The following is a 20219-nucleotide window of genomic DNA, read 5'->3' as shown; positions in this document are numbered from 1 at the left end:
GCTGGAGGTGGTTCTTGTACTCCTATTAGTTTACAATCTTGTTAATTATTATTAAATCACTAATTAAAAATTTAAAAGTGTTGGCAATCATGAAAAGGTCTGCTAGAGAAAAATCAGTATACAGATTTTTGTGTTACATTAAGTTTCAAACTTCTTGGATAGTTATGATGACTCATAAGACAAGAGTCTGTGTGGTTTTTGTAAAAAAAAAAAAAAAAAGAAAGAAAGAAAGAAAGAAAAAAAGAAAAGAAAAATAGACCATAGTGCATACCAATGTGGCTGAGCCCCTGTCATTTCCCATGTGAATTTCCCAATGTGAATGTCTGCTGTTTTACATTTTTGCCAGGATTTTATGGTGTCAGTGTTTGGGTTTTTGACTATTCAGGAGCGTAGAGAAACTCTACTTTGCATTTCCTTGCTGATATGTGATATCGGACATCTCAGGTTTATTTGCCATCTGTATACTTTCTTTGCTGAAGTGTCTTTTCAGTATTTAGCTCGTTTTTTTTTAAAAAATTTGTTATTGGATAGAGACAGAGAGAAATTGAGAGAGAAGGGGAAGATAGAGAGTAAGAGAGACAGAGAGATATCTGCAGACATGCTTCACTGCCTGTGAAGCCACTCCCCTGCAGGTGGGGAGCCGGGGGCTTGAACCGCATCCTTAGGTGGTCCTTGTGCTTTGCGCCACATGTGCTTAACCCGCTGTGCTACTGCCGGACTCCCCAGCTCATTTTTTTAAATCAAATTTTTAGTTTTCTTCATTTAACTTCAATGATTCTTTTTAAAAAAAATATTTATTTATTTATTCTCTTGTTGCCCTTGCTGTTATATTGTTGTGGCTATTATTGTTGTCGTTGTTGTTGGACAGGACAGATCGCTGGGGAGCCAGAGACGACCTGAACTGCCCCTATAGCTACAGACAGACTATGACCCACATAGTCAACGACTGCCACCTCTCCAGATTCAAAGGAGGTCTCGAAACTTTACATCAGGCTCAACCTGACGCTGTTGACTGGCTATGGAAGAAGGGCAAATGCTAGAAGAAGAAGAAGAGAAATGGAGAGAGGAGGGGAAGACAGAGAGGGGGAGAGAAAGATAAGATACCTGCAGACCTGCTTCACCGCTTGTGAAGTGACTCCCCCTGCAGGTGGGAAGCCAGGAGCTCGAATCCCCATCCTTACGCTGGTCCTCTCAATGGTTCTACCATATTGGTTTTATCTTTTGCTTACATTTCTCCGTTTTGTAATTTGTCTTGTCATTCTGTATAGGAGTAGATATAGAAGTGATTTCTTTGAAAGGTCGTGCATAACTAGGACTCATTTTATAGTTTTTTGTGTTTTTTTTGCTTTTTTTTGTTTTGTGGAGCCTCTTAGGAAAACTATCTGCTTATAGTTTAATTTGTTGCTCTTGTGAAGCTACTAGTCCTCCCTTGATTACATACCACCCAAATCCAGATGGCTTCTTTGACATCTTTTTATTTTATTTTATTTTATTATTTATTTATTTATTGGACAGAGATAGCCAGAAATTGAGAAGAAGGGGAAGACACAGAAAGAAAGAGGCAAATAGACATGTGCAGCACTGCATCACCATTTGTTAAGCTTTCTCCTTGCAAGTGGGGCTTAAACCTGGGTCCTCATGCATGAGTAACATGTGCACTCAACCAGGTGTGCCATGACTCAGCCCCCTGAATTCTTAAAAAGACTTATAGTTGAGCATATTATGTTAAAAGCAAAATTCCCTCAGAGAGAATTTCAGTTCTTTATCCTTGTGACATGCTTCTTAACACTTGTTAGTCTTTATAAGCAGGTCTATGGTTTCCAATATTTTAATATTTTATATATATATATATATATATCCCTATGGAATTTTTATTTCTGAGTAGGATAGGGTTATTTAATGTCTCAGTCTCCCATGCCCAATGATAATGGGAATTGCTCAGAGGAAGAAACTCCCCCATCTTTTTCATTATACTTCTCTAAAATATAGCTTCTGCATGGAGCTGGGTAAGATGAGAAATATAGGTAGACTGCATCTTAAGGGGTAGACTGTAGAACTGGGGGGAATGGTGGGGGAAGAACCCTGTCTAGTTCACCATACTCACCTTGGAACTGGAAGGAGGAAGGAGGAAGAGTTTGGTGGCTAAAGTGTCATGTTTTCACTGTCCATAATGGTGCACTATGATTTGGTTGAATAAATGGTTCTCCATTTGCTGTATGCTCTTGGGGAAATTTTTAGATAGTTTAAATGCTGCGATAAATCTACATTTTAAAGAGCCAATCAGACAGCTTTCCTGAGAGGGTTCCTGCTTTGCCATACATGCACAACCCAGGTCTGGCTATCTCAGATATTTCAAGTGGAGGCAAGTAACTCTTTTTTTTTTTTTTTACTTATTTCATTTAGTATAATACCTTCCAGATTCACTCATATTGTCTCATATTACAGAAGTCGTTTATTTTTAAAGTTGAATGATATTCAACTATATGCATAGAGTACCCTTTCATTGGCTCTTTGTCTGCAAATAGACATTAAGCTTATTTCCAAATCTTAGTTACTGTGGATAATATCATGATGAACATGGGGAAACTACTGTTTGAAATCCTGATTTACAGTATTTCCAGTAAATAGGACTTAACTTGCTGAAAGATATGGGAGTTTGATTATTTTATTATTTTTTTTAATTTGGGAGAGAACTCCCATGCTGTTTTCCATATCAGCACTATTTTGTATTTCCATCAACTATTCAAGATTTCTAGACTCTTCACATTCTGGCCAACACTTGATATGTCTCTCAATATCTCTCTCTCTCTATATATATATATATATATATATATGTATATATATATAATCTATATATATATATATATTAGGCACACTATATATATACATATATTCTATATATATATACATATATATTTATATATATATATATATATATATATTAGGCACACTGAGAGGTGAAAATAGATATCTAACTGGGTTCATCTGCATTCCCTTAATGACTAGTGGCACTGGGCATGCTTTTCATATGTCCATTTGTCATGAGTGTGTCTTCCTCAGGAAAAAAAAAAAATGCTTGTCCAAGTCCTTAGTATACTTTTACATTGGATTGTTAGTTTATGTGCTATCGAGTTGTTCTCAATAGGGTTCCTTCTATGTTTGTTTCTCTGAGGAGTCTGTGGATGCCCTTATACTCTCATCTGGAAGTATGGAAATTTTCTTGTAATAAATGTATCTTCAATCAGTCCTTGATTTTTTGTCAGAACATAGACAGTTTAATATAACATGCAGCAACAATCAACAGTAATGAATGTTTTGGGAATCTTTTCATTTTCTTTGTAGAATCTGAGCCTCATATGCAAGATTTCACCTCTCCTAGGTAAGCTCTTTCATTTGGATATACATATATGGAGAGAGAGAGAGAGAGAGAGAGAGAGAGAGAGAGAAAGAGGGAGAGAGAGAGGACACACTACAATACTAGAAGTTCCTCCCAGTGTTACTAGTATCCACTTGTGCCAAAACTTAAACCTGGGCCACATGTATAGCAAGGCGTGTACCCTACCTGGTGATTTATCTCTCCAGCCCTTTCTTTGGTATCTTGAATGTATCTTTATCCATGTCCAACAGAGACTAATGCATGCATATCTACTATGAGTGAGAAAATGAGACAAAATGATGTATACATGATCTTGACTACTGTAATAGCAAGCATGTGAATTAGATACCTTTTCATCTCATACATATAAAAACTCCATCTATGAAGATTAATGGAGATGTTCATGGTACTTCTTTTTTTTTTTTTTTTAAACAGCACTGCTCAGCTCTGGCTTATGGTGGTGGTGGTGGGGGTTTCAAATCTGGGCCTTTGGAGCCTCAGGCATGAGAGTCTGTTTGCAGAACCATTGTGCTATCTACCCCCACCCAGGTAAAATACTTCTTAAGCAGTGGAACCTAAAGGAACCCAACCCTCAGCTTCCAGGAGAAAATCCCACATGCAGTCTTTGAGGTTCCCCTAAAAGCAGTCACAACCATAGGTGCTGACATGCTGCTCTGTATATACTTGTGCAAGAAAGAAAAAAAAAAGTAAAAGTAGTCTTCTTTGAAGCAAAGAAAACTTCTTTTCCTCACTAAGTTTGTGCTTTTAAGAACTTTAATTGTTTTACAAATAAATTCAATTGTTAAATATTGAAGAGCCAAATTCTTTCAGTCATTTAGAAAAGGTTGTGGATCAAAGTTATAGGGACTTATTATTAAAAGAATATAGATTTTTTTTTACCTGTTAAGATTACAAAATGTCACAGCTGGGAATTCTATGTTTTCCACATACTGAACATCGATGGACGTCGTGGTCGGCCACGTGAAGTAGTTGACAAAGCGACTGTAGATCTGCCACACCACGAGAGAGACTGAGCCCAACACCACCACCAACCAAATCACCCTGTGAATCTTACTCCGGTTCCTGACAATGTTGTGGATCCCGTGAAAGGAAGTGGAGATGGCAAAGTCATGGTCAAACTTCTTTCGGTCGGTGGGAGTTGGCAGAGGTTTCTTTGAAAGACAAAGCTTTATCTTTTCCAAGAGCCCTTAACGTGTTGTGCATAAAATAATGAGACAAGTGAAGGTAAGGAATTGGTAGTCATTAACAGCTGTCTGTAAAATCTGCCCTTCATACATTATTTTTGACAGTTTATCCTTTTCATAGGTAAGACAACAGACCCACTGTTATCTATTTTTTGTTATTATAACTTCATAGTGACATGATAAGTGGTAAATTATTAAGGGGTATTAAAATACTGTTTATAAATCATATTTAAGAAATCAGCTCTTAATAATTTCATAAATACTCATGACTAAATGAATAATTAATTCTAGGTAGTTCTTTTCAACTCAGTATTTTGTTAGCTAATCCGTATTTACTCCTGAAAGTTTTCAAGTGTTACTTATCATCAAATTATCATTTTATACTTATATGAGTCTCCAATCACTTAATTAAATTTGAGTGGTGGAATATATAATGATTTATAAAATATACCTATGGTAATTTTCTAAGAGACTCAATTTCATTTGCAAAATATGAGCAAATGAAAAGCATTAGAACACTGTAACAACTTATATTTTCAAAGCATTAGAACACTGTAACAACTTATATTTTTATTATTTTATGGAGGAAATGGACTAAACTAGAAAACTTGTGAAAATCTAAATAGCTTGAATTGTAACTAATTTTATTTTCACTAGCCTTATATACTTTTGTTTTTGATGTCAATATATGTACTGGAGCGAGAGAGAGAGAGAAAAACTGGCATAGTACAAGAGGGGAAAAAAATCAGGAAGATAAGAAAAGTTGTGATTATCCATTAGAGAAAATCAATTTAATAATTCCTCTTGGTTAACATTTACCCATGAGTTACAAACATGAGACGCTGGTTCAGAACAACTCAGTCTCTGTGCATTTGTTACCCTTTCCATCACAGGGGCCAAAGCTGATAGAGGCGCAAAGGCAAGTGAGTGACCAGTGAACCAACATGTTGCTGGTGGCAAGCATTACACTGAAAAATAAGTGGCGCATTTATCTTGTCAAAAATCAACTCATTGGGGGTCCGGCGGTGGCGCAGTGGGTTAAGCGCATGTGGCACAAAGCGCAGGGACCAGCGTAAGGAACCCCGTTCCAGCCCCCGGCTCCCCACCTGCAGGGGAGTCGCTTCACAGGTGGTGAAGCAGGTCTGCAGGTGTCTGTCTTTCTCTCCCCTCTCTGTCTTCCTCTCCCCTCTCCATTTCTCTCTGTCCTATCCAACAACGAATAACATCAACAATGGCAATAATAATAACCACAGTGAGGCTACAACAACAAGGGCAACAAAAAGGGGAAAAAAAATGGCCTCCAGGAGCGGTGGATTCATGGTGCAGGCTCCGAGCCCAGCAATAACCCTGGGGGGGGGGGGGGGAACAACTCATTTAATGCAGATATGCTTCTTGACAATTGGTGTGGTTTTCCTTTTGTATTTTCAGCTATTTGTGAGGGTTTAGGAAGGTTTTTTTTTTTTTTTTTCAAACTAGCAAGGAAATAAGAAGCTATAGCTTAGGACATTGTTTAGCAAGTTTTAGGATCAGTTTCAAGAATGACCTAACAACCTACAAAGCAGAAAATGTCTCCCTGTCCTTAGCCTGAGTATAAGCTAAGTTGTTGTGGTAAGTAGCCTGATTGAGTAGTGATCATAGAAGCCTGCTAAGCAGGCTCAAATAAGTCTTACTGTATTTGAAAATAGTAAGACAGATAGGGCTATTGGACATTGAAACCAGAAGCACATTGGACATTGAAACCAGAAGCACAAAGCAAAGCAAATTATTAGAGGTTAGAATGAGGGTGAACTCACTCTCATTCTAGCCTCTAATAATATTTTAAACTATTTTCAACTCTTCTGTACAAATTTTTCCCCCTAAATAACAAAACTGCATTATTTATATCATATCCACATGATAATGGAAATCAAATTTCTCAAATGAGATAGAATAATCTCCCGTGCTCATTGCTAAATTCTAGTTTTAGAATGGAACATAGACTTGTTCCCAGTGTTTTACTCATCACCTACCTTTCTGCGTGTAGACTTTTGACTTCTCCATCTGCTCCACTGACGATTTTAGACCTTGCAGGAGACCTTGGAGACTACCCAATTCTCATCGATGAGGTACTCATATTGTGACCTTTATATAAAATACAGCAATTGAGGTTGTAAAATGTGGGGGCAATTTAAATGTTTGTGTTGCTATGTTTGGCCTCATAAAGCACATAATCTATTAACCAAAAATAGTCCTAGAACTAACTGTGGGATTTTCTGAACTAATGAGATAAAATGAAAAAAAGAATCAACAGATATATAGTGAAGAAAATTATTTTATGCTTATACAGATATATGGAGTATATACATCCATATGGAGTGACTGTGGGTTTAGAAAAGCCCCTGGCTAGCTTAGTTGATACTTAGTTGAGCTATGTGGGAGTCACTTTAGCTTTTATATCTATCTATGTCATTATACAAATTTGGATAAAAATATAGCTGCAATGAAATTTGGAAGCTAAAGTCTTTTCCTGGCTGGTGTGTGTGTGTGTGTGTGTGTGTGTGTGTGTGTGTGTGTGTGTGTGTGTGTGTGTAAAATGGAGCTATTTTAAAAGAAAGATATTAATGAGAACGACCAAGTAAAACTCCAGAAAATATCTCTTAAAGATATTACTTCTAAAAAATATTTAAATTTAGTACAGCAAAAGATCGATTATTTGTTAATGCTGAAGCTTTTGAAACACAGCTAGAATTTATTCTGTTAAATAATCAACAGGAGACTGTATTATTGTTGTAAAGTGTATAAATAGCGCCACCCCTTGACACAATTGAGGAATTGCATGTGTCTTAGATTATCTTTGTGTTGCCGTGGTCATGTTTTGGAAATATAACAATCGCTAACAAAAAAAATAATAAAGGAAAATGACTGGCCATTAAAGTTCTTATGTATATTTATTTGCATATATTGTCTTTAAAAAATAGGTGCTATAGGTTGAGATTAGTCTTAAATAGAGACAAACTAAAACATTTTAGGAGATATAACAATCATATCTTAGGAAAACTCCCTCAATGAAAAAATAGAAACTTCAACAAAGAAGGTCACTTTCATGATGTGCATTTCTCTCCCCTGGGATAAAATTACAATTTCAGCTAGTCTTTCAAAATTCAGAGACTCCTAAGAAGACTAGCTTACTACCTAGTCACTCTTCCTTCTTTACTAGTTTTCCTTCTTTTCTTACCATGTTTCCATAGCATTTGGGAAACCTTTACTGTTAAGTTTACATAGGAGTATGCAAAGTACACTCGGTGACCCCTTATATAATGTTGGCCAAGTCACTGACTGATTTAAGTTTAAAAGCAGACAGGTAGGAAGTGGGTCTAGCACTAGAAGAGGTCAGGTCTTGCTTTGTTTTACTTTCAAGTGTGAGTGGTGGGGGAACTGTGCAGAGGAAGAGGATAATCAAATTAAAAAATTAAAAAGCTATCATATTATATTTGATATATCCAAGTGTATAAAAATAATTATTTTGGTTATAACTTTTATACCATATGGTCCCAAATATTCTACTATTATGCTTCTGGGTATTCACCAAACAAATACAAAACACTATTTTGCAACATTATTGACAATATCCAAGAGTTGGGAACAACATAAGTGACTCAAAACATCAATAGATAAAACTCCCTGCTTTGAGCCCTCACTCCCCACCTGCAAGGGGCACACATCAGGAGCAGTGAAGCAGGTCTGCAGGTGACTCTCTTTCTCTCTTCCTCTCTATCTCCCTTTCCCCTTGCAGTTTTTCTCTGTCCAATCCAAGAAGAAAAAAAAAAACCCCAGAAAAATAAAAAGGAAAAAAAGATGACTGCTGAGAATGGTGGAATGATTCGTAGTGGTGGCACTGAGCCCCTGATGGCAGGAAGAAAAAAAAAAAGAAATCAATGTTTTAAAATGTATATATTAAAATTTGTTTTAATGTATACATTTTTGGAAAAGCATCACTAATTTAAGAATCCTAATTGGTAATAATTTAATCTCACCTAATCAATTTAAAACACCAAAGTACTTAGCTGGAGAAGAGATAACTTTTATGGACATTTTAGTTCTCATTGATTTGAGTGATTATGAAAAAATTGCTAAGGCATAATATGCATACCCTAACTTCTGGATGTTCCTTTTAAGCAACTCACCAATTGGCATATGCTATATTCATTCTCACTTTTCTTCATCTACTGGAAACCAAACTTCTTTGAGGAAAGCAAGATTAAATTACTGTCTTTATGTTTCTAGTTCAATTTCTTTTTATCTAACTGGATTTAATAAGATGTTGAACTCACTATCCAAGCAGATCTCCTTTGACTAGTATTGATTGAAATGCATGTTCATCCTTAGGTATTTAAATACAGGAAACAAGAGTTAGAAAGATAACTCAGCATGCTAGAGCACAGGTCCTGTATGTCTGAAGTCCCTAATGGTTGCAGGTTCAATCCCTGCCATCACCTTATGCCAGAGCTAAGCACTATTCTGGTCTCTTTCTCTTTTTCTTCTCATAAAACTAAGTCTAAATAATAATAATAATAATAAATACAAATGACTGTTTTTGTAATATACATAGGGGTAGTATATATAAAAATACTACTTATCTGAGACAGCATCGTTTACAAGCATATAATGAATATACCATGGATACACCCTGGATATTTGGGGGTTTTTTGTTCGTTTTTTTTTTTTTGCCTCCAGGGTTATAGCTGGAGCTTGGTGCCTGCACTATGAATCCACTGCTCCTGAAGACTATTTTTTCCTTTCTGTTTATCATTGTTGTTATTGCATAGAACAGAGAGAAATCGAGAGAGGAGGGGAAGACAGAGAGGTGGAGAGAAAGACACCTGCAGACCTGCTTCATCGCTTGTGAAGTGACTCCCCCACAGGTCGGGAGCCGGGGGCTTGAAACAGCATCCTTATGCTTGTTCTTGGGCTTTGCGCCATGTGACATGCGCACTTAACCTATTGAGCTATCACCTGCCCAAGCCCTAGATATTTGTATATTCAAAAGCTCAGACCCAGCTGGTGTGCTCAGCTTTCTGAAAATGAAAGACTTTGGGGAATCCACAACTGAATTTCTTGTTCCAGTTCTCTGTCGTGGTCTGCTATTGGCTCAGTCTGTGGGTGGTTTTTGTTGATTGCTGAACTTTAACCAACCGTCAGCAAAACAGCTTCTGTTTAGACACCTCTGTGCTTTCTACCCACAACATTGAAAATGCTCCTGTTATTGGCCAAGGGAGGGGGAAGGACTTCACTAATACTTAACTTGAAGGCCTAAGAGATTGCAAAACTCTTTGTCCTTATAGTACATGACATTGGGAGTCAAGGTTACCTGGACAGGGTCAAATCCTCTCAACACCCTACCAGCAATTTAAGGTGCCTGTGAGTTTTCACAACTCTGACCGCTGCTTATCTGCTTGTGCAATAGAACATCTGGGAGAAGTTTCCTTGCTTTCCTACTACTCAGAACAAAAGTGTTGATTTGTCATTATTTGCTTATCTTTAGGAACTATTCAAAAGGAGACTTAAAAGTTGTATGATTTGTGGAGATTACAGTAAGAGAGTCAAGCAAAACAAATAATTCAAAGATGACAAAATTAAGAAAAAAACTGAACAGCTTAAGAGGCCAAAATCAAGAAACACTATATAATATAAATTATTTTGAAATCGTCCCATGTGGATTTTTCACACTAGCGTGGGAGAAGTAGGCCCCTCCCCTAAATTCATGTTCACTGATGCTTCAGTGTGACCTTACATTTGGAAAGTGAGTCTTTATAGATGTGATTAGTTGAGGGTGTCCTGAGGAAATAGTTCATTGGAGCTAGTCTGGACCTTGAATCTAATGACCAATGTCTTTACAGAAAAGGAGGAAGTTTGGAGACAGAGATACAGGAAGGAAGTTTGGGGCTGGGTGGTGGCGCACCTGGTTGAGTGCATTTTACTATGCGCAAAGACCCAGGTTCAAGCTCCTAGTCCCCACCTGCAGGGGAAAGCTTCACAAGTGGTAAAGCAGTGTTGCAGTTCTGTCTGTCTCTCTCTCTCTCTCCATCTCCCTTTCCCCCTCACTCTCTCTCCCTATCTCCCCCTACTCTCTCAATTTCTGGCTGCCTCTATCCGATAAATAAATAAAGATAATAAAAAAATTGAAAGAAATGTATATCCAGGTAGTGAACTGAAGTTATATATGAGACAAAACAAAATATTCTCCTAGACACTTTTAACAAGTGCAAGGCCTTGTAAGCACCTCTGCTTAAACTTCTAGAGAACTCTAAGTAAACTTGTTTATGTTGTTTTAGGCCATTAAATTGTTTTATTATTTTTTATTAGTTTCATTTATTTATTTGATAGATCCAGAAATCAAGAGGGAGGGGGTGGTAGAGAGGAAGACAGAGAGACACCTGCAACACTGTTTCACCACTTGCAAAGCTTTCCCCTTGCAAGTGGAGACCAGGGGCTCAAACTTGGGTCCTTGAGCATTGCAATGTGTGCTCAGCCAGGTGAACCACCACCTGGTCCCAGGCCGGTAAATTTGAAATAACTTACTGTAGTAGTGTCAGAAAGCTAGCACACATTCTAAAGAGAAATCAAGTGGATTTTAACTAGGATTTCTAAAAAAGATTTTTTAGAAAAAAAGTTTTTTTTTTCACAAATATGAATATTTTACACCTGATCAGGTAGCCTAATTCTGTTAGGTCTTTCAAAGGTGGCCGCTGAAATGATATGCAAGGTGACACTCTTGTGAGCTCTATGGCAAAGCCAATAAGACAATCCAGATGAGTGTCAGAATTGATGTAGAAGATTTAGAGGATAGGGCTGGGTGGTGGCACACCTAGTTGAGCGTACATGTTACAGTGTGCAGGAACCTGGGTTTGAGCCCCGAGTCCCCACCTGCAGGGGGAAAGATCTGCAAGTGGTGAAGCAGCGTTGTAGTCGTCTGTCTCCCACTCTGTTACCCCCTTCCCTCTTGATTTCTGGCTGTCTCTAGTCAATAAATAAATAAAAATAATACGAAAAATGTAACCAGGAAGAGTTAAAGTCCACATTATGATAATAGCAAGAAATAGTTCATGAACAGATATAGCATACCATAAGGTCTGAATCTGTATAATATTTTCAGTAAATCAAGGGCACTAAGGAATATTTTATACTTTACTTGGAATCAGCATTAGAATCGAAAGTATAATTATGTTCATTAGCAAAGATAGAATATCTGATATGTCCTAGAAGCTGTGTCCAGTTGTGTAGGGTGAATTAATAAAGAAAGCTAAAGGCCCTAGGCTAGGGAGATAGCATAATAATTATGCAAAAGACTCATGCCTGAGCCTCTAGGCTTCCATGTTCAATCCCCACCACCACCATAAGGCAGAGCTGAGCAATGTTCTGCTAAAAAAAAAAAAAAAAAAAGCAAAGGAACCAGGGGGCCAGACAGCAGTGCACCGGGTTAAGCACACATAGTCTGAAATGCAAGGACCCGTACAAGGATACTAGTTCAAGTCCCTACTCCCCACCAAATGGGAGAGTAACTTCACAAGTGGTGAAGCAGGTCTGCAGGTGTCTCTTTCTCTCCCTCTCTATCTACCTCTCCCCTCTCAAATTCTCTCTGTCCTATCCAAAGAAAAAAAAAATTTTTTTAAAGGAGCAAAAAGAAAAATCTCAAACTAACAACAAAACAACAGACTTTTGCTGAGTTTCGAGTTTAGTGGGAGGTAGTACTAAACCTAATCATTAAGCAAGCTACCTTATGCATTCAGTAATCAACTATGTTAAGGCAGAAAGACAGGTAAAATCTAAAAAGTAAAGGAATGGAGATGAACATTTTTGAGTTCAATGGTCGGGATTTTCATAGAAACCAAAAAAAAAAAAAAAAAAAACCAAGATAGTAATTGCAGGTACACCTCAAAAAAAAGGAAAAGAAAACCAGAAAAAGGAATCTGAGCAATGTGTTGAAAACAGAGAAGGGATTCGGCTAGGACATCTGCATTCTACACACCCTGCCTGCATGGCTGGCTGGGTGAAAGCTATTTGCTTTGGGGGATGAGTGGTTTGCTTCCTGCTCTTGGGACATAAATGTGCCTTTGATGAAGTTGGAAAATTGTATATTAGGGAATTATCAAATCCACATGTTTGCCTTTTTCAAGAGAAGTAGTAAAAAAAAAATGCCTGTCTAAAATTTTAATATTAAAACCATTTATTTTTCTAGACAAGGAAAAATTGAGGGAAGCTTTGACTCTAGTTAATGATCGGTGGAACTCTGGTAACTTTCAGTTTCATCTTGGTGTACCTTTTACTGATATTTGGTTAATATATATATTCTGAATTGAAAGCAGTTCAGAAACTGGTTTTTTTTGTGTGTGTATCATTAGAAAAAAATTATTTTATAGGGCACAAATTTGGTCCAAAAATGACAGCAGAAGAATCTGCAGATAAATCTTGTGAAACTAACACTTAACTGCTTAGTTACTTCTTCACCACTTACTACAACTTTCTGCAAAAGCTCCACTCTTCTTAATTAAGAGTATAGAACACAGTTGGGCGGTAGCGCAGCGGGTTAAGTGAAGGTGGCGCAAAGCGCAAGGACCAGCATAAGGATCCCAGTTCGAGCCCCCAACTCCCCACCTGCAGGGGAGTCACTTCACAGGCAGTGAAGCAGGTCTGTAGGTGTCTATGTTTCTCCCCCTCTCTGTCTTCCCCTCCTCTCTCCATTTCTCTCTGTCCTATCCAACAGTGACGACATCAATAACTACAACAATAAAACAACAAGGGCAACAACAAGGAATAAATAAATAAAGCCAAAAAAGGAAAATTTTTAAAAATCTTTAAAAATAAATAAATAAATAAAAGAGTATAAAATAAGCAATTACAGAAGCCAGACCCTCTACCTTCTGCAACCCTCAACGACCCTGGGTCCATGCTCCCAGAGGGCTAGAGAATGGGAAGGCTATCATGGGAGAGGGTGGGTTATGGGGATTGGGTGGTGGGAATTGTGTGGAGTTGTACCCCTCCTACCTTATGCTTTTGTTCACTAATCCTTTCTTAAATAAAAAACTTAAAAAAAAAAGAGAGAAAAAAGAATAAAAAGAAAAAAAAATAAAGAAAGGATTAATTAACAAAAAGGAAAAAAAAAAGAACATTAGTGGAAAACTAGTGAAATCCATAAAAAGTTTGGAGATTAGTTCATAGTTATGTATCATTGTCAATATTCCAATTTTGACAAATGTACCTGGCTAAGTCATATGTTAACACTTGGGGACACTACATGAAGGATAGTAGTGGTTCTTTTGCAGCTTTTCTGTAATTCTTAAATCACTTCCAAATAAAATGTTTATTAAAAATAAAAAAATAAAAAAAAAGAGTATAAAATATGTCTGCATATTGGGCATCTTGTCAGGTCTTCATTCTCTTGTGAAGACTCCCATGAGTTTTACAAAGGTATATGCATTTCTCCTACCAGTCTGTCTTTGTCACTTCATTTTCAGACCCATTATGAGACCCTTACAGACTTGAGACAAAAACTTTCTCTTCCCTAGTCCACCAGAGCACTGCTGAGCATTCACTGTCTACAAAGCAAATAATGACTGTTAGCAGGACAAATACGGTTCTTAAACAAGATACCAAGACAGGTAGCAAAAAAGAAAGTCAGAATCTACTGGCATAAGTGTATTTGCCATGTTGCTGAGAAATTGCTGTTGATGTGTGAAATGGGTTTAGCAATCAATGAGAGAGCAAAAGTTCTTTCCCTTTTACAAAATAAAATATACTTGTTTGTTTATGAACTCAGAGGTCTGTGGGGCCTGTGGTCCTTTCACAATAGCCATTTGAGCCTGAGGCTTCTGAAGGCTTTTGCTTAAAAGTTGTAACAACACTTTCAAGTCAGAATGTGAATATCAATATGACTTTTAAAATTTATTTTTATTTCTGTTCATTTTTATAGGATGTCTTCATTTGTTATATATGTATGCATATATTAATGAAAGAGAGCTACAGAAAGATAAAATAAATACAATATAAAAAGAAAGAAAGATGGAGAGAAAGATCAGAGGCCTGCTCAGCTCTGGCTTATGTAGGTACTGGGGATTGAACCTGGGGCATTAGAGTCTCAGACAACGAAGTCTTTAGCAGAACCACTATGCTGTCTCTCCAGCCCCAAATGTCTTCCTCTTAAATTTTGTGAGTCCTCTTACTTTTTATGAATGCAAATCATTTCGTTGTCTCTACTCTGTCAGCCAGCTGAACAGAACTCTGGAAAATACACTAAGAAGACTCTATTAGTAGGAGACACCATTACAGACAGTAAGGAGAATAGTGCTGGTAATGGACGTATCCGCCAGATTTTTGAATGAAGTTTCAGACCCCAATGTGAGGAGAGGTGGGGCCTTTGGCAAGTGATTAGGTGGTGAGGAAAGTAAGCTCAGTGAGTGAGTTTGGCACTCCAGTAGGAAGACCCAACTGCCCTCTTGCCAAGTGAGGGTCCAGGTGGATGTTTACTCTCACTAGACACTCAAATTTCCAGTGCCATGACCTTGGCATTCTCAACCTCCAGAATTGTGATAAATACATGTTTATATCTTATAACATCCATCCTCCCTCCTACGGTTCATAGCAATTCTCTTGTTATGGCAGCCAGGATGACTATGATTGTATTTGAAATTGAACTTAAGAGTTGTGTCTTGAATCTATCATTTGCTAACTCTAACCATGAGAAAGCACTCAAGTTCTCCAAGGTACTTTTTCTCCTTCTATATGATCCATGCAATGGCATCTCGCGTAGTTATCACAATGATGTAATGAAAAAGCATGAGGTAAGTGTAACACATACTAGCAATTATAACCATAAATTGGTCCATATTAGCAATTGGGAAGATCCCAACAAGTGCTTTTTAAAAATATATATTTACAATGATTATAGTTACATGTACTTGTTTAAATTTTTAACTTTCATTTTATTATTTTTTTTTTACTTTTTATTGCCTTTATTTATTGGATAGAGGTAGCCAGAAATCAAGAGGGTAGATGGAGTTAAAGAGGGCACCTACAGCGCTGCTTCACCACTCTAAAAATAAATAAATAAAATGAAAATTAAAACAAATTAAAAAGCTTTTTTATTTCTTTATTGATTTAATAATGATCAACAAGACCATAGGATAAGAGGGGTACAATTCCACACATTTCCCACCACCAGGGTTCCGTATCCCACCTCCTCCATTAGAAGCTTTCCTATTCTTATCCCTCTGGGAGCATGGACCCAGGATCATTATGGGGTGCAGAAGGTGGAAAGTCTGGCTTCTGTAATTGCTTCTCCACTGGACACGGGTGTTGGCATGTTGATCCATATTCCCAGCCTGTTTCTGTATTTCCCTAGTGGGGCAGAGCTCTGGAGAGGTGGGGTTCAAGAGTACCATGGTGACTCAGTTTTTTTGTAGGGGGGTACTGGGGGACTTGAACCTCAGTCCTTGGGCATTGAAATAGGTGAGCTCAACCTGGTATACCACCACTGGACCCCTCATTTATTTACATTTTTTAGATAGAAAAATATCACTATTTCACCCCTGAGCAATGTATATAGTCTAATCATCTCATGTTTGTCTTCTCACATCCTTAAGGAAACCTTTCTACTAACCAGTTCAATCATGCAATATCATTATATCAAATTCATAAAACTTCATAAAATCTTAAAATTCATAAAAAATTCATAAAACTATGCCAAGCTACTTTCCTTTAAGAAGGACACAACACCCTGTCCTTTTGATGAAGACACACAGAGCAAACATTTGTAAGATAAGCTTTTTTAAGTAGTGCGGTTAAGGCTGCAGGTAATAGCACACTGTGAAAAGCACAAACATTACCTTGTGTGAAGACCCAGAGGAGGGCCCTGGCACTTACCTTCAGGGGAAGAAACATCAGTGCTGCAGATGTTTCTCTCTCTCTCTCTCTCTCTCTCCCCATCCTTCCCATTTCTATCTGTCTCTATAGAAAGACTAAAAAGGAGAGGAAGAAAAAGAAGGAAAGAAAGAAAGAAAGGAAAAAAGGAAGGAAGGAAGGAGAAAGAAAGAGAGAAAGGAGAAAAGTAAAAGGGGAAAATATGTAACTACATCCACTGGGAATGGTGGATTTGTCATGCAGGCACTGAGCCCCAGAGATGATGATGGTGATGATGATGGTAACAATAATATTAATAAGGCCAGGAAAATGACTCAACAGGTATGCTGAAGGGTTTCTTGCATGAAGTCGCAGGTTTGATCCCTAGCACTGCATGTGTCAGAGTGATTCTCTTACCATTCTCAACTAAGTGATTAATCTTTAATAAATAAAAAATATGGGCTAGGTGTGGCACACCTGGTTGAACTTACATGTTACAGTGCATAAGGACCTGGGTTCAAGTCCCTGGTTCCCACCCACAGAGGGAAAGCTTCACAAGTGGTGAAGCAGTGCTACAGGTGTCTCTCTGTCTCTCTCTCCCTCTCTATCTCCCCCTTCCTCCCAATTTCTGGCTGTCTCTATCAAGTAAATAAAAGATCGTACAAAATATAAATAAGGAAATAAATAGACCTTCAGCTATAATAGGCATTAGATTTCATTTAGGGACTATTAGTACTCTGAGAAGATACTGTGATAAAGGAAGAATTTCAATCAAATTGTAGAGAATCATGGCAAGCTCTAAGAAATGATGCATGTTAATTAGACCTTGTGAAGCCATCTTCCAAAGCCAGCCTTATTTCCTGAAGTGAAAGAAGCTATGCACAAGCAACACTAAGTCCCTCTTCAGTTAACACAAGCGACTCCTACTTCTCAAGTGAAAATCCCAGCTGATTTTTTTCCTCCCTATAATAAATGACAATACCCAGCCATCAACTACTCAATTCTCTTTATATTTCACTTGTTTGACCAGGCCTGTAGCAGGAAAAGGTAAACTCAGCAGATGAAGCCTTAATGTTCAGTGATCGTGAAGGCAGTACCCTCCTCTGGGTTTTCACACAAGGTAATGTTTGTGCTTTACACAGTGTGCTATTTCCTGCAGCCTTAACCGCATTACTTATAAAAACTTAACTTACAAATGTTTGTTTTATGTGTCTTCATCAAAAGTACAGGGTGTTGTGTCCTTCCTAAAGGGCAGTAGCTTGGCATAGTTGATTTTATGAAGTTTTATGAATTTGATATAATGATATTGTGTGATTGAACTGGTTAATAGGAAGGTTTCCTTAAGAGTGTGAGAAGACAAATATGAGATGATTAGACTATATACATTGCTCAGGGGTTAAGTAGGATGATTGCTACAAACATACCTAAATAGTCTTCTACATACTGCTAGTTCTTTGGTAAATTTTGTTCTAGACTTTTAAACCAATGTCACCTAAGTGCTGACTTACCATACACTTAGTTTCCAAAGTTTTTTTTTTTTTCCTCCAGGGTTATTGCTGGGCTCGGTGCCTGCACCATGAATCCACCGCTCCTGGAGGCCATTTTTCCCCCTTTTTGTTGCCCTAGTTGTTGCAGCCTCGTTGCAGTTATTATTGCCATTGTTGATGTTGCTTTGTTGTTGGATAGGACAGAGAGAAATGGAGAGAGGAGGGGAAGACAGAGAGAGAGGGGAGAGAAAGATAGACACCTGCAGACCTGCTTCAACTGTGAAGCGACTCCCCTGCAGGTGGGGAGCCGGGGGCTCGAACCGGCATCCTTACGCCGGTTCCTGCGCTTTGCGCCACGTGCGCTTAACCCACTGCGCCACTGCCCGACTCCCGTTTCCAAAGTTTTTAAGAAAACTTGTCAAAATCTGAGTCTGCTATGGACAGCTACCGTTTCATAAACAAAGTTATATATTTGCCTATTTATTTATTTTCAGAGTCAGTGTTTCTCAGATTAGATATTACATTTAGGCAATATTTTGAAGATGTCTGAGTTTTGTTGTCTGATCTGTGAGAAGAATTGGTTAGAAACAAACAGCCTTGGTGAAAGACTATATTTTGGCTAGAAGGTATAATGAAACTCCTTCTCTCAAGCAGAGTGGGGGAAGTTTACTGAAATGTGCAGACTTCTGTCAAATGTGGGGTAAAAACTCATCCAGCCAAACACAGATGAGCAACTAGCAAGAACCAATAAATCTGTTGTCACCAGGACTTCATGACTTAACTAAACTTTTCAGGTAGATAGATGACAGATATAGATGATAGACAGATAGATAAAGATAGGTAGATAGATAGATAGACAGACACAGAGTCTACAGAACTGATGATAGACATGATGGATGGATGGATAGATGTAGATAGATAGATAGATAGATACAGAGACTACAGAACTGAATGCACTGGTGGGTTGAACTTGGGTTACTTACTTAACAAAGCAGGCACACTCCCGTGGTAAGCCATTTCGGTGATTCAGGAGCTAATAATTTAGTGACCCTTTAAGCAAATCTCTCTCTCTCTCTCTCTCTCTCTCTCTCTCATTTTATCTTCCTTTTTATTTGTGAGTAATAGCGAGCTACAATACTGTAAGATACCCACCCACCACCAAGGTTCTGTGTCCCTACCCTCTCACCTCCCAATGATAACCACCAGGGTTCTCACAAAGTCTTAGAAACATTTTTTTTCCCACGAGGGTTATAACTGGAGCTCAGTGCCTGCAACCTAAATGCCAGAGTCCATGATATTTAGATTTAAAGAACATTCAGAAAAGAAAAACTAGGTCAGGGAGATAATACAGTGGTTATGCAGTCTGTTATGCCTGAGGCAACAAAGGCCCCAGATTCAGTTTCCAGCACCAACATAAACCAGAGCTGAGCACAAAAAAAAAAAAAAAAAACCACAGGATGGTGAGGGAGATAGAATAATAGTTATGGAAAAATGATTTTCATGAATGAAGTTCCATGATCCCAAGTTCAGTCCATTGCACAATCACCAGCCAGAGCTGAGCAGTGCTCTGGTAGAGAAAGAGAAACATGAAGGAACAGAACACTATCCCTACAGCCACCCTTAACCTCCTGCATACACCCTTCCCTTTCACTGGAGCCCCAGATCTGACCTCTGCCCGCCCCCTCAGTCTGTATACCCGATTCCACTGACTTGATACCCCCAGAATGGGTCCAGAGCCCTGCCCGTCCACAAGGGTGTGGGCCAGGTGCACTTGGGCTGCAGGTAGCAACAGGTGGGTGGTTCTAAGCTGCTGTCCTCTGAACCACTGTGGGCTGGGACAGCACATCACCATGGCCCGCCACTTCTGCTCCATCCTGGAGGACATGCTGGTGACAGAGATGCTGGACTCTTAGAACCCAGAACTTCTACTCTGGAGGTAATGCTCCTATCCTGCTCAGGCTGCCTCTCTGCTTCAGGACCCCTTAGCTCTCTCTGCTCCTTCATTTATCTGACAAACCCTCCTTCTCTGTCTCTTCTGGCCTGCATTCTTGACAAGACTCACCACTCCTTTCTCACCGGACACCCAGAACCTTCCAGACCCCAGCCCTGACATCCCTATTCTCTCCTTGCAGGTTCAGCCATTCCTTTTTTCTTGTTTTCACCACTCCTGTCACCAAAGGTCTATGTAATTTTATAGCGAAGTTCATAGCAAAAAAGGCTGAATCACTTTAGATTAAGATATTTTCCCACACATCCCAAACTTGGAAGTGCATACGAAAC

General features: G+C 38.4%; 2 protein-coding genes across 2 annotated transcripts in view; one reads left to right on the top strand and one right to left on the bottom strand.

Annotated features, from left to right (window-relative positions):
- The window catches only part of ASIC5 (acid sensing ion channel subunit family member 5), a 30430-nt gene extending 21663 nt beyond the window's left edge, over positions 1-8767 (bottom strand). Inside the window, exons 1-3 of the mRNA XM_007535060.2 lie at positions 8745-8767; positions 6591-6664; positions 4277-4583 (exon numbers count right to left, since the gene is read on the bottom strand). Of these exons, the coding sequence (XP_007535122.2) occupies positions 4277-4583; positions 6591-6664; positions 8745-8767 (404 nt within the window). The remainder of the gene's footprint in view (positions 1-4276; positions 4584-6590; positions 6665-8744) is intronic.
- Positions 8768-15221: 6454 nt separating this feature from the next.
- TDO2 (tryptophan 2,3-dioxygenase) overlaps positions 15222-20219 on the top strand; it is a 36298-nt gene continuing 31300 nt past the window's right edge. Inside the window, exon 1 of the mRNA XM_060179159.1 lies at positions 15222-15395. Within this exon, the coding sequence (XP_060035142.1) occupies positions 15222-15395 (174 nt within the window). The remainder of the gene's footprint in view (positions 15396-20219) is intronic.

This window comes from Erinaceus europaeus, chromosome 19 (genome assembly GCF_950295315.1).
Source record: "Erinaceus europaeus chromosome 19, mEriEur2.1, whole genome shotgun sequence".
NCBI classification, from domain to species: Eukaryota; Metazoa; Chordata; class Mammalia; order Eulipotyphla; family Erinaceidae; genus Erinaceus; species Erinaceus europaeus.
The sequence above is the reverse complement of the archived record's forward strand: the minus strand, read 5'-3'. Positions and strand labels throughout refer to the sequence as shown.